The following is a 14,574-nucleotide window of genomic DNA, read 5'->3' as shown; positions in this document are numbered from 1 at the left end:
ATATATATATATATATATATATATATATATATATATATATATAAACAGTTACCTAAAAACATTTTCAGTGGTATTTGGAAGCAGGTTTGTAGGGTGAGGGCCAGACCGTAGTTAACTGATTTAAATCAAGTTTCAAGTGATATAATTTGTAAGAATGTAGTTTACTTTCCTATTTTTACTTTAACTTGGGAAAACTTTCAACTCTTAAATGTATCTTAATAGATGGAGGAATACAAATATAAGATACAATGATTAAAATAAACATGTGAGTTTTATTTTTAGGCTTGGGTGCTGTGGGAGAGTTGAACCAGAAGTTCATATTCACATATTGCACTTCATGCCTAGCTCCTCCTGACCTGGACTTCTGTTGTCATTCTAGATAATTGACAGACTAAATAATTGAGGAAGTGAGGACATGTACTACAAAATTCTGCCATTTAGTCTTCTTTCTATAATGAACAAACTGATGTTAAGGAGTTTTTTCTTTTTAAAAATAATTCCATTTTTCATTACAGAAAGCTGTGTACCAGCACATGTGGTGGCTGCCATTGATGTAAACACTGTCGCTAATGAAGTGTACAAATATAATTTTCCTCACACACTGTTACTGGCCAAGACAATTGAAGTGAGTAATGATTATTTTTATTTTAATAAATATAAAGGAAAATGTGATGGAAAAACCTTGCACAATACTAGTTTCTGATGTCTTAATTAGAAGACAGGGTCATGTGTGTTTGTGTGTGTGTGTGTGTGTGTGTGTGAGAGAGAGAGAGACAGAGAGAGAGAGAATGTTTACGAGAGGGAAATTAACATTTTTTATTTAATCAAAAGAAAGAATGCTACTTCTTTTGTCTTTTTTATTTTTCAAACTTCCAGCTTTAGAGAGAGAAAAGTATGTTAGTCTCTAAGAGAAAGAACTGAAATGTAAAAAAAATGCTTAAATTCGAAATGCTTGGTTCTGTAGTGACATTAAATTTTGTTTAGTTCTTTACTTTTAATTAATACTCAACTCCCAAGACAATGGCCTTTAAAAACCCTTCAGACTTGGGAGTGACCTCACCTCCTTGGCTCAACTTTCAGCCAAACAATAGACAGGCCTATAAAGTGATCACTCTCACCAGGAAGATAAGCACTTCTTAGAGCAGTCAACCCTAAAAAAATCAAAACGTCAGCATTTGTCCACAAATAAAGCTTTGAAGGTGGGAAGGGATAGGAAAGAAGGATGAACAGAAATGGTAAACGCAGGGAGGAAGTTCAAGAGTGCTGTTCCATTGTAGAGATTGCAGTCAGTGTGGTTAAACAAAATGTGTATGAATTGTTGAATGGAAAACCAATTTGTTCTTTAAACGTTCATCCTAATCAAAATAAAAAGTTAAGAAAAAGAGTTAACATCATGTGCTAAGTAACAAAAATCAGATTGAAGTATGTCATAATGATCTCATGCTCATTACTAATGAATAAATATTAATGTTTCAAAGAAACTTAAAAGAAATTAATATCCATGTGCCTTATAGCACATGGGAAAAACAAAGGAGGCAGTCATTAGCTATTACTTGCTTCCTATTTTAGGGCGCTTGTCAAAATTAAAGAGACTACTTCACCAGTGATGAACTCAAAAGAAATATTTAACTCTGTATGTAAAATGGTAAGTGTGAGAGTTCTGGAAAAAGCCAGAAGAGCCTAATACAATCACTATAGAAGTGGAAATTATATTAGAAGTTGTTGTTGTTGTTGTTATGTGCCGTCGAGTCGGCCCCGACTCATAGCGACCCCTCCTTGGGTTTCCGAGGCAGCATCACTACGGAAGTAGGATTGCCCAACCTTAAAGTAGCTAAAAGTAAAACAGGCAGTGCTAACAAAGGGTCGTGAAGGGTGGAGTTTGATGAAAATAAACCAAAATAAATTGGAATGAATGCTGATCTAAGTGTTGCTGAGTAAATGATAGCTCCCGGAGCAAATTGTGATCTATATAATTAGTGCTTCTGAAGATGAAAACAATAACAATAGATGTGAAACAAAGATTATTAAAAGATATATAAAAGATGAAAAATTTTCTGAAAAAGTGCAATAACTCATGGAATATAACATTCGTGAACCTTTCTTGGGAAAAAAAAAAAAAAAAAGACTGGTTACCAAGTCTAATTAAGCAAGATAGGAATCAAATGAGAACCCAGGAATGAAGAAAGTGCTCGGTAGCCAATGCCAAGAGGAACCAGGCCAATGTGAATTGTTAAAAAAATAAGTTTTATTGAATCATCCGTCTGGCAAATGGGCTGAGACCAAAGGTGGCATCAACCCTTATGCCATAGCCACATGGGACTTACGTAGGAATTTAATGAAGGAGGTAGAATATCTGTTTCAAAAGGGCCAATCATTAGCGAGTCTGTAAATCCTGCCTTTGCACAGGCGGGAAGGAGTGGCTGAGTGCAAAGGTGGGCTGAGAACAAAGGCAAAAAAGCTGGCTGCAGAGGCTTGAACTGAGTGCAGGGGAAAGTTGCCGGTTGGGTTGAGTAAATAGTTAGCTTGTTAGATAGGAAAGACACAGAAAGAAGCAGAATATAAATATTGTAAATCTTAACGATGTATAAATAATGTTACTGGCGTAGAAAGGGGAAATGAGACCAAAATATATCTATTGAAGATAAGTTATAGATTTTTAAATCATTACTTAGTGGTATAAAGATAACCAGTAATAACACTAATATAAGTGATTTATCTAGATAGAAGATAGGAAATTAGTGATACTGTCTGGGAAACCTGAGGAGGGGTCGCTATGAGTTAGGTCTGACTTGACAGCACATAACAACAACAACAACAAAATACAGACTTCTGGAGGGCAGAAACATTATCTGATTTTTTTCATTGTTGTATCCCCTGACCTGGTACAATGCCTGGGATATACCCTATTTTTATGCAGATGACATACATTCTATGTTTTCTTGCCAGCCACCCCACCCCCACCCCCATATCCAGTTATTTTTGTAAGCATGCTATGCTAATTTTAAGACTAATGCATGCATAAAAATGCAATTGTAGGTATTCTGAAATATTAGTGTATTAATTCATGAGCACTATTTAATGAACAACATATGTTGCCTAGAAATAGGTAAGAACATGCTAAGCAAATTCTAACAAAGAATATCAGAAGTTTCAGTGTAGTGGTTAAGTGCTCATCCTCTAACCAAAGGTTTGTGGTTTGAACCCACCACCCACTCCCTGGGAGAAAGATGTGGCATTCAGCTTCTATAAAGATTATAGCCTTGGAAGCCCTATGTGTTAGACTGGGTTCTCTAGAGAAACAAAACCAATAAAGCTTATATATACATGTATATATAGAGAAATTTATCTTAGGAAAATGGCTCACACACTTACAGAAGCTAGCAAGGCCAAACTTCCTGGATCAAATGTCAAGCTAGAGGCTTTTCCCGACTCTTGCAGCCACAGGGGCTGAGGAGCTCAAGGCTGGCAGGCAGTACACTGGCTGTTGACTCCAACGAATGACAAGTCCAAGATCTCCAGGCCAAATGGTAGATTGTTCACTCACTGACAGTTGTAGGCAGCACAACAGAATCATGATCCACAGAAGAATGTCTCTTTTCCTGGAATGTCCGTAAATATACTGGAAGCAGGCCATACCTCTAGGGAAACTCCCTTTCAACAGAGCATAATCATCTGATCCCATCATGGGATAACCACATCACAACAGCTTAAACCACACAGAATTGTGTCCAGCCAAGTTGACACACAGCTCCAACTATCACAGTCCACCCCTTCTCAACATGGCAGTTGTACATATCTTCTTAACCATATATAATCTCTAAATAAGGACAATTATAAAGTCATATTTGCACCTAACATGATACGCTAACACACATACAACCAAAATGCATTAACCATATTTACATTTCACAGTTTATAACAGAAGGAAACAAAAATATTTGATGCACATATACAATGAAGAAATAAAACAATCACAGTCCTCATTTCTGCAGCTGGTCACGTGGTCGTAGCTGATATTCAGAACTACCTTCTTCCACCACCCATTCTGTATTTCCCTTTCCCTCAGCAGGCACCTCAGCTGGTCGTGGTTCTTTGCCTGGTGGGGTGACCCAAACCTTCATTCCTGAAGGGTCTGGGCCATTAGCAGTCATATCAGAATTGGATTGCTGTAATTTTCCATTGACCTTAATCATAGGGCATGGTAGCACTAAGAGATGTTGTGATAGTTGGCGCTGTGTGTCAACTTGGCTGGACCTCAGTTCTGTGTGGTTGTTCCCATGATGGGATTAGATGACTGTGTTCTGAGTGGCCAGTCTGTTGAAGGGGAGTTTCCCTAGGGGTGTGGCCTGCTTCCAGTATATCCAGGGACATCCTGGGAAGAGAAACATTCTTCTGTGGATCGGGATTCTGTTGTGCTGCCTCCAACTGTCCGTGAGTGAGCAGTTCACTGTTTGGCCTGGAGATCATGAATTCATCATTCATTGGGGTCAACAGCTGGTGTATTGCCTGCCAGCCTTGAGCTCCTTGGCCCCTGCAGTTGCGGGAGCCGGAAAAAGCCTCCAGCTTGACGTTCGATCCAGGAACTTTGGACTTGCTGGCTTCTATGTGTGTGTGAGCCATTTTCCTAAGATAAATTTCTTTCTCTCTCTCTCTCTCTCTCTCTCTCTCTATATATATATATATATATATAAGCTTTGCTGGTTTTTGTTTCTCCAGAGAGCCTAGTCTAATACATTTGATACCGGCTGTGGTTCTAGAGAGACAAAATCATAAGGATGGGCTTCCTAGATTGGTTCTCCAGTTTGATTACTCTTAAAGACACTAGCAACCCTGTGTCTGTTAGTAAAGGGAGCGCTGCTAATCCGTGACATGAGGTGGCAAAATTAATACACAAAATAGCACCACCAATAGATCAAGTGCTTGTGAGAAGTGATGTTCTGGGTGATCAGATACTTGATACTTTTCTGCAATTTTGTCAGAATGAGGAGTGTAAGAAAGTTGGTTGGTTGGTTCTACTTACACCAGACAAAGGGTGAAAGAGCGAGATGAGCTCAGAGATGCTGAGTCTTGGATTAAGCACCATATGCTCTGAAAGAAAGCCTTATATCTTCTAGTAACAGAGCGGATATCGCTGAAAAACAAATCCAGAGTCATATTGTAAGGGTGGCTGAAGTACAACACCAGTTAAATTGCCAACCCAGAACGGTGTCTGACATTAAAGTGAGGGCATTGATTGGAAAAAAATGGGATCCTGAAACCTGGAATGGGGCCATATGGACAGATAATCAGGAAGATCAGGATATGGAGCCTGTAAATTCTGTTGAATCCCTCCCATCTGAACGGATTATTGTAAAACCGTTATCTCCTCCCCCTCAGTTTGATGGGACTAGCCAAACTGGTCCTGCTGGATCATTGCCTGAGGCATAGGACAGGGAAGACATTCCTGAATGCTCTCAGGAACTGCCTCAACAACCCATTGTTGCTGCTAGACCTGTAACTAAAGTTAAGTCCAAGCAAGCCCCAAAAGGTGAAATACAAAGTGTGACTGAGGAGGTGGTACATTATACCTGAAAAGACCTACTTGATTTTGCTATCATGTACAGACAGAAACCTGGAGAATATATATGGGAATGGCTACTGAGGGTGTGGGATAATGGTGTAAGGAATGTAAGATTGGATCAGTCTGAGTTTATTGATTTAGGCCCACTAAGTATGGATTCTTCATTCAGTATCTCAGCTGGAGAGGTTAGGAAAGGATCTAAGAGTTTATTTGGTTGGCTTACTGAGGCATATATTATGCGGTGGCCTACCTTAAGGCAAGTTGAAGTACCAGACCTGCTTTGGTATAATGTAGAAGAAGGTATCTAGAGGCTTAGGGAAATTGTCCTGTTAGAATGGATGTATCAGATTAGACCCTTAGAGCCAGAAATGGAGATTCCAGAAGACATGCCTTTCATCCATACCATGAGGAATAAATTTGTGAAGGGAGCTCCAGCATCTTTGAAGACTGCTGTGATTGCTATTTTATATAAACCTGATTTGATGGTGGGAACTGCCCTAATTGAACTAAGACACTTAACTACAATGGGGCTGATTGGACCCCGTGGTAGTAGGGGCCAAGTGGCAGCAGTTAATCGAAAAAGGTAAGGTGGGAGTGGTTACCATAATGGACAGTAGAGTCGGAACATTAATCGGAATAGTCTGACACGTGTGGATTATGGCATTGGCTACTTGCTCATGGTGTTCCTAGTAGTGAAATACATGGCAAGCCTACTAAATATTTACTTGATCTGTATAGACAGAAGAATTCTAGGTCACGTGAAAAGCAACCTAGATTGAATCGCTAGAATACAGAGTCATGACCTCTCAATCAATTCCCAGACTTGAGTCAGTTTACAAACCCACAACCCCTTGAATGAAGGGGAGGCCAGGTCACTTTGAGGAAGGACCCCATTACATTGCCAAAAATCTATAATGTCAGTCTTTCTCCTAGCCTTCCCCAAAGGGATCTGAGGCCTTTTACGAGAGTGATTGTTCATTGGGGAAAAGGAAATAATCAGACTTTTTGGGGATTACTGGACACTGGCTCTGAATTGACACTAATTCCAGGAGACCCAGAGCATCATTGTGGCCCACCAGTCAGAGTGGAGGCATATGGAGGTCAGGTTATTGATGGAGTCTTAGCTGAGGTGCATCTCACAGTGGGTCCAGTGGGTCCCCGAACCCATTCTGTAGTGATTTCCCCAGTGCCAAAATGCATAAAATTGGAATATATGTACTCAGCAATTGGCAGAATTCCCACATTTGGTCCCTGACATGTGGAGTAAGGGCTATTATAGTAGGAAAAGCCAAGTGGAAGCCATTTGGTTTACTATCTACAAAAATAGTAAACCAAAAGCAGTACCACATCCTTGGAGGGGTTGCAGAGATTACTGCCACCATCAAAGACTTGAAGGATGCAGGGATGGTGATTCCCACCACATCCCCATTTAATTCACCTATTTGGCCTGTGCAAAAAACAGATGGGTCTTGGAGAATGACAGTAGATTATTGTAAACTTAATCAGGTGGTGACTCCAATTGCAGCTGCTGTTCCTGATGTGGTTTCATTGCTTGAGCAAATTAGTACATCTCCTGGTACTTGGTATGCAGCTATTGATCTGGCCAGTGCCTTTTTCTCAATACCAATTTCAAAAGACCATCAGAAGCAGTTTGTCTTCAGCTGGCAAGACCAACAGTATACTTTTACAGTCCTTCCTCAGGGGTATATCAACTCCCCAGCACTATGTCATAATTTAGTCCATAGGGATCTTGATCACCTTTCGCTTCCACAAGACATCACACTGGTCCATTATATTGATGACATTATGCTGATTGGACCTAGTAAAGAAGAAGTATTGATGACTCTAGACTTACTAGTGAGACATATGTGTGCTAGAGGTAGGGAAATTAACCCAATGAAAGTTCAGGCACCTTCCACCTCAAGGAAATTTCTAGGGGTCCAATGGTGTGGGGCATGTTGAGATATTCCTACAAAAGTGAAGGATAAGTTATTGTATCTGGCTTCCCCCACAACTGAAAAGGAGGCACGATGTCTGGTGGGTCTCTTTGGATTTTGGAGGCAACATATCCCTCATTTGGGTGTGTTGCTGCGGCCTATTTATCCAGTGACTCGAAAAGCTGCTAGTTTCGAGTGGGGTCCAGAGCAACAGAAGGCCCTGCAACAGGTTCAGGCTGCCGTGCAGGCTACTCTGCCACTTGGACGATATGATCTGGCTGATCCAATGGTGCTTGAAGTGTCTGCAGTAGATAGAGATGCTGTTTGGAGCCTTTGGCAGGTCCCTATTGGTGAATTGCAACACAGACCCTTGGGGTTTTAGAGTAAAGCCCTGCCATCCTCAGCAGATAACTGCTCTCCTTTTGAGAAACAGCTTTTGGCTTGTTACTGGGCTTTAGTAGAGACTGAACGCCTAACGATGGGCCACCAAGTCCCATGAGGCCTGAGCTGCCCATGATGAACTGGGTGTTGTCTGACCCACAGAGTCATAAAGTTGGACGTGCACAGCAGCACTCCAGCATTAAATAGAAGTGGTACATCAGATATCGGGCTTGAGCAGGACCTGAAGGCACAAGTAAGTTGCATGAGGAAGTGGCCCAAATGCCTGTGGTCTCCACTCCAGTCTCATTACCTTCCTCGTCCCACTCTGCACCTATGACCTCATGGGGAGTTCCTTATGATCAGTTGACTGAGGAAGAGAAAACTCGTGCCTGGTTTACAGATGGTTCTGTGTGATATGCAGGCACCACTCGAAAGTGGACAGCAGCAGCACTGCAGCCCCTTTCCGGGACTTCCTTAAAGGACAGTGTGAAGAGAAATCCTCCCAATGGGCAGTACTTCGAGCCATGCATATAGCCGTTCACTTTGTATTTTAGGGCTCTTTCATTGGGTGTGAAAATATTTATTATGGTTGTGTCCTCTTGTTCAATTGATCCTTTATTCTTTATATTATGTCCTTCTTTGTGTCTTATGGTGGTTTTTTTCTTAATGTCTGTTTTTTCCCAAAATTAATATTGCCACTCCTCCTTTTTTGATTGTCATTTGCTTGATATACCTTTTTCCAACCTTTGATTTGTAGACTACTTTTGTCTTTGTCTCTAAGGTGTATCTCTCGGTAGGTTATGTTTTCTTATCCAGTGTGCAGCTCTCTGTCTCTTGAATGGTGCATTTAATCCATTTACTATCAGCATAATTATCATCAAATATGAATTTATTGATGTCATTTTGTTATGTGTTTTTTTGTGTTATTTCTTATTTCTTTGTTCCATATAATTTTTGTGCTGAGATCGTTTTATTTATGAATCATGTTATCATTTCCTTCTTTGCTGTTGTTTTAGTATTTGCTAAATATTTGTGCTTGTCCTCTTTTTAATTTTGATGAGAAATTTTAGTATTTTTCTTTGAGGTTTCCCCATGATGTTGTTTTCTTCCAAAGTTTAGAATAGTCTTTTCTGTCTCTCAATTGTCTTGACTTCCTCACCATTTAGAAATTATAACTACCCTATTTCTTTCTTTTTTTTGGTTTTTAGTTGTCCTCTTTTACCAATTGATGTCTCTTGTTCCCTGTTTGTAGTCTTGTAAGCTTATTTTACTTTGGATACTTCCATAACTGGATTGGTTTCTGGGTTATGTCATCATTTGTTGATGTTTGCTGTTGTTGGTTCTTTATCCAAAGGACTCCCTTTAGCATCTCTTGTATGGTTGGTCTGGTTTTGACAAATTATTTTTAATGTCTGCTTATCTGGAAATCTCCTAATTTCACCATCATATTTTAGCAACACTTTTGCTAGGTGTGTAACTCTTGGTTGGAGGTTCCCTCCCACCCCAGGGTTTTATGTATATCATCCCATTGCCTTCTTGCCTGCATGGTTTCTGCCAAGAAATCAGAGCGCAGTCTTATTAATTGCCCTTTGTAGGTAACTTATCCTTTTTCCTGTGCTGCTTCCAGGATTCTTTCTTTGTTTTTGGTTTTGGTGAGTTTTATGATGATATATATGTCTTAGTGATTTTCCTTTGGGTCTCTCCTGTTTGGGGTTGAGCTTCTTGAATTGATATATTCTTGTCTTTGATCATATTAAGGAAATTCTCTTCCAACAAATCTTTGACAGCTTTGTCTGTGGTTTCATTTGTCTCTTCCTGTCCTGGAATTTTGATTACATGTAGATTATTCCTCTTGATGACATCTTACATTAATCTTATGCTTTCTTCATTTGCTTTTGATCCCTTAACAAAGTAGTGTTGTGGTATTTTTCTTCTGTCTCACTAATTCTGTCTTCCATTGATGCAATTCTATTCTTTTGCTCATTGAGTGTGTTATCTATTTCTGAAATATTGGTATTAATCTTCTGAATTTCCATTTGTGGATTTTGTATCATTTCTAATTTTCACTTTATTTTGCCAGCTTGTTCTTGTATTGTTTTCCTAAATTGTTCTATGATTTTGTTGGTGTTTTCCCTAACTTTGTCAGGTTTCTTTGAGCTGTCCCTCAATCCATTGAAGGTACCTAAATATAGTACTTTTGAATTCATTATCAGGGAGTTCTATGCTATTTCTTCCTCACAGAAGTTTTCTTGGTCTATGTCCTGGTCCCTTGTTTCTACTACTTTATCTTGCTTCTTTTTGTGGACTGCAGTGGTCTGTTGTCCCTGAGACATTGTGACATCGTTGTATTTATTGCATTGATGATTGTACATTGGTGTGATTTGCCCAAGATTTTTTTTTTCTTTCTTTTCTTTTGGTATATCCTAGTAAGCAGAGTATTGTGCTCCTCTCTTTGCTAGTTGACAGCATTTAGGCACTCACCACCTGTCTCCTAGTGGGTGTGATAGAAAATGAGAGTATGTGCACAGATCCCTGTTAACTGTTTGTGAAGAGCAGTTAAAGTTGAGTTAGGTTGGTATTGGGTGTCATCTATCATTGGTGAGTTGGTGCAGAAGCAATCAGTGGCCTTTACTCAGTAGGTGGGGCAGCTGGAGGTGTGGGTATGATTGGGTTATAGGGGCATAGTTGCTGTCTCACACTTAATTAGACAAACAAGACAATCAAAAATCCACCAAAACAATAAAAACAAGAGGACAAAAACATAAATTCCATAAACAAAGAAGAAAAATTGCAAAAAAGAAGAAAGGCAATAAATAAGGATAAATATTTAAAGACATACTTTACAAAAACAAAAGGAATATAAATAGAAAAAGAGAGGGAAAACTCCAGACTCTCTGAGGATGGGCAAATAAGAGAGGAGAGCAAGAGTGAAAATAATAAATAAAAAATGAGAATACTTCAAAAAGAAAAAAACAAGGGATGGGAAGAAACAAAAGAAAGAAAAAAAGTGTGCGTAGCAGGAAAAGAGAATAGAGGGAAAATAAATACAAATAAGAACCATGGAAGGGAAAAAAAAAAGCAAAAATAATAAAAAGGGGGAAAAAAAGAATACTTTCAAAATAAACAAAAATAAATCTGATGGGGGTGGTACAGGGCACACAGACTGGATGGATTTCCTGTCAGACCTGGAGGTGGGTGGAGGTGGGGGATGGCCACTCTGTTCACCAAGAGAATGTGGTGTATAAAAATAACAAGGGGAATATCTTACCTTTCCAGTTGTTAGTTTCCAGCCTGTGCCATCCTTGGCAAGAGGAGCCTATTATTCTTAGGTCACTGGGATCAGAACGCTGCTTGCAAATATTCAGAATCACTGTGCTCTCAGGACCGCTGAAAGTTCACCACTCAGTTTTGTCTCTTCATTTGCTGTTTTCCTTTCTAGTTATCAGCCACAAGTGCAGTTTTCCATGCAGTACTTGGCAAACAGGGCCAATTCTTAGGTTGCTGTCCAGATGTTAATGCCACTTGTAAATATTCAAAATGGCTGTGCCATCAGCGTAGCCAATAGTCTGCAGCTCCATTTTTCTCCTTATTCATTGTTTTCATTTAGGTTCTTCTACTAATTGGTAATTAATCTACTTCTTTATACTTCCTTTAAAAACTCAGGGCTCCAGATATCTTCTGTATCTGTTTGAATTGGTTTCCCATTTCTTTGTTGAAGAGAGTCTGTGTAGCTTGCCTGCCCATTCCTCCATCTTCCTACTCTTTTTAATGACATTTTGCTGTCTTCATGTATGATATTCTAGTGTCATAACACAAGTCGTCTGGTCTCAGTCATTGGTATTCAGTGCATTGTATATTTTTGATAGGTCTTTACCTTCAGGCAGGATATAACCAAGATATAATAGTTTGACAGTACTTTGGCTTTTGTGGACTTGTTTTAATTTTTTCAACTTCAGCTTGAACTGGGAGTTGAGTAATGGATGGTCTGTTCTGTAGTCAGCATCTGGCCTTGTTCTGAGTGATGATATTGAGCTTTTCCATTGTATTTTCCGCAGACACAGTTGATTTGAATCCTGTATATCCCATCTGGTGAAGTCTAGGTTTATAGTCTTTGTTTATATTGTTGAAAAAAGTATTTTGAATGAATAAGTTATTGGTCTTGCAAAATTCTCTTGTACATTCTCCAGTGTTTTTCTATCACCAAAGTGCTATTTTCCAACTACAAATTCTTCGTTTCCAGCTTTCACTTTCCAACCACCAGTAATTATAAATGCATCTTGATTGCATGTTTGATTAAGTTCATATTGAAGAATTTGGTAGAAATTTTCAGTTCATCTTTGATTTTAATGGTTGGTGCATAAATTTGAATTTTATTCATATTAATTCATCTTCCTTTTATATGTATGGTTATTCTATCACTGACAGTATTATACTTTAGGACAGATCTTGAAATGTTCTTTTTGACAATTAATGTGCTATTCTTCAGTTGTCATTCTTGGTGTAGTAGACCATTTGATTGTCTGATTAAAAATGTCTAATACTAGTCCATTTCAGCTCTCTAATACCTAGGGACATTTGATAATTTCCAGTTCTCCTAGATTCATACTTTGTATATTCCATGTTTCAACTGTTAATGGTTTCCAGTTGTTTCTTTTTGTTTTGACTCATGCCATATCAGCAAATGGGGTAAATCAAGAGATTTACTCCATTTACGTCATTAAGATCAACTCTACTTTGAGGAAGCAGCTCTCTTCCCCAGTCATGTTCTAACCTGAGGGGTTCATCTTCTGGCCCTATGTCTAACAATATTCTCCTGCAATCCATAACCTTTTCACTGGCCAGTTTTTTCAGAAGTATATTGCCAAGTCCTTCTTCCTAGTATTTCTCAATCTGGAAACTCTGCTGAAACCTGTGTACCACTGAGGACCCTTCTGGTATTGGCAATACTGGTGGCAATGAGTCCAATATCATAGAAACATATGAACCATTCTAGTTGGACGAAATGACAGACAAGTGATGATCTGTAAAGATTAAAACCTTGGAAACCTTATGGGGAAGTTCTACTGTGCTCTATAGGGTCACTATGACTCAGAATCTACTTGACACCAATGGGGATTTGTGTGAATGCTTGTGTGTAATAAATGTATTTCCAAAACCAGTAACTTAGTAAGTGGTAAAACTTGCAGAGCATTCTCATTAAAATAATGAACATGTCAGGGACATCCACCATTACTACTGTCATTTTATATTGTTGTAGATATGTTAGGTAATGAACTTACACAAGAGATATAGTATATAATGCTAATGAGTATTCAAAAGGATACACACAGACATATATCCTGTAATATACCTGGAAAACACAAAGGAATGAACTAAAAATAGTATAAGAAACAATGAGTGAGTGCATTTAATAAGGGACCTGGTTACGAAAATATGAAAACCAATAGTTTTGCTATATTAAAAAAAAAAATTAGAATATAGCTAGAACCTATAGCAGCAGCATGCATGGTCAAAATATCTACAAATAACAAGCAGTCTCCATGACTCACATGAGACAAGAGAGACTTGAAAAATGGAAAGCATACCATGGTTTTGGATTGGATAAGTGAATATTGTCAAAATACCAGTTCTCTTTGGTTAAGTATTCAATGAAATAGTCAATAATTACTATTTTAAAAAAGATTTACCAAGTTTACTCAAAAGTTTAAGTGAAAATTAAATGTAAAATAGGAAATTTTCTGAGAAAAGAATAAGGTAGGTAGGGGACAAATGTTACTGTTAATCAACATGTGTTAAATAGTTGTTGATCTAATGGCTCTGTGAAAGCAAAGATGTTTTCATTAGCTTGCATGACCATTTGATAGAAAAAAGAATAAATTTCTATTAGCTTTAAAATAACAAATCATTATAAATAAGTCATGTATCTCCATAACTATTTTCTTGATTTCCAACACATACTCATTGATGTAGAATGTTAGGTTAAATAAATTAAATTATGAATGGTTCAATATAGTGATTTTTCTTTTTATAACTGCACTATAATTTGGACAGTATTGTTTTAAAAACATCACTCTTTTTAAAAGAGTCCTTTAAAATAGTAAGTTTTTAATGTGTAGCTGTTTTTTTTTCATCGGGGAAATTTCCTGCAAAAGACCTCTTTAAAATATTAAAAAGCAAAGATGTCACCTTGAGGGCTAAAGTGGTTCAGACCCAAGCCGTGGTATTTCCAATTGCCTTGCATCTATGTGAAAGCCTAAGGATATAAATAAGGAAGACTGAAGAAGAATTGATGCATCTGAATTATGGTGGTGGTGGAGAATATTGAATAAACTATGAACTGACACTCAAAACAAAACCCACTGCTACTGGGTTGATTCTGACACATTGCAATTCTATGTTGCTGTTGTTATGTGCCATCGAGTCAGACCCGACTCATAGCGACCCCTCCTTGGGTTTCCAAGGCAGTATCACTATGGAAGTAGATTGCCCCCTCTTCCTTCTGAGGAGTGACTGGTGGGTTTGAACTGCCAGCCTTCTGGTTAGCAGTCAAGTGCCTTAAGCACTATGCTACCAGAGCTTCCAGTGATTCTATGTTGTTGTTGTTGTTATGTGCCGTCGAGTCGGCCCCGACTCATAGCGAGCCCTCCTTGGGTTTCCGAGGCAGTATCACTATGGAAGTAGGATTGCCCAACCTTC

General features: G+C 38.6%; 1 protein-coding gene across 1 annotated transcript in view; it reads left to right on the top strand.

The window, feature by feature from the left end:
* TRDMT1 (tRNA aspartic acid methyltransferase 1) overlaps positions 1 to 14,574 on the top strand; it is a 101,244-nt gene that overhangs the window by 65,017 nt on the left and 21,653 nt on the right. Inside the window, exon 2 of the mRNA XM_007936331.2 lies at positions 516 to 625. Coding sequence (XP_007934522.1) covers positions 516 to 625 — 110 coding nt within the window. The remainder of the gene's footprint in view (positions 1 to 515; positions 626 to 14,574) is intronic.

Source organism: Orycteropus afer, unplaced genomic scaffold, assembly GCF_000298275.1.
Source record: "Orycteropus afer afer isolate SDZICR_OR568_19922 unplaced genomic scaffold, OryAfe1.0 scaffold00035, whole genome shotgun sequence".
NCBI classification, from domain to species: Eukaryota; Metazoa; Chordata; class Mammalia; order Tubulidentata; family Orycteropodidae; genus Orycteropus; species Orycteropus afer.
The sequence above is the reverse complement of the archived record's forward strand: the minus strand, read 5'-3'. Positions and strand labels throughout refer to the sequence as shown.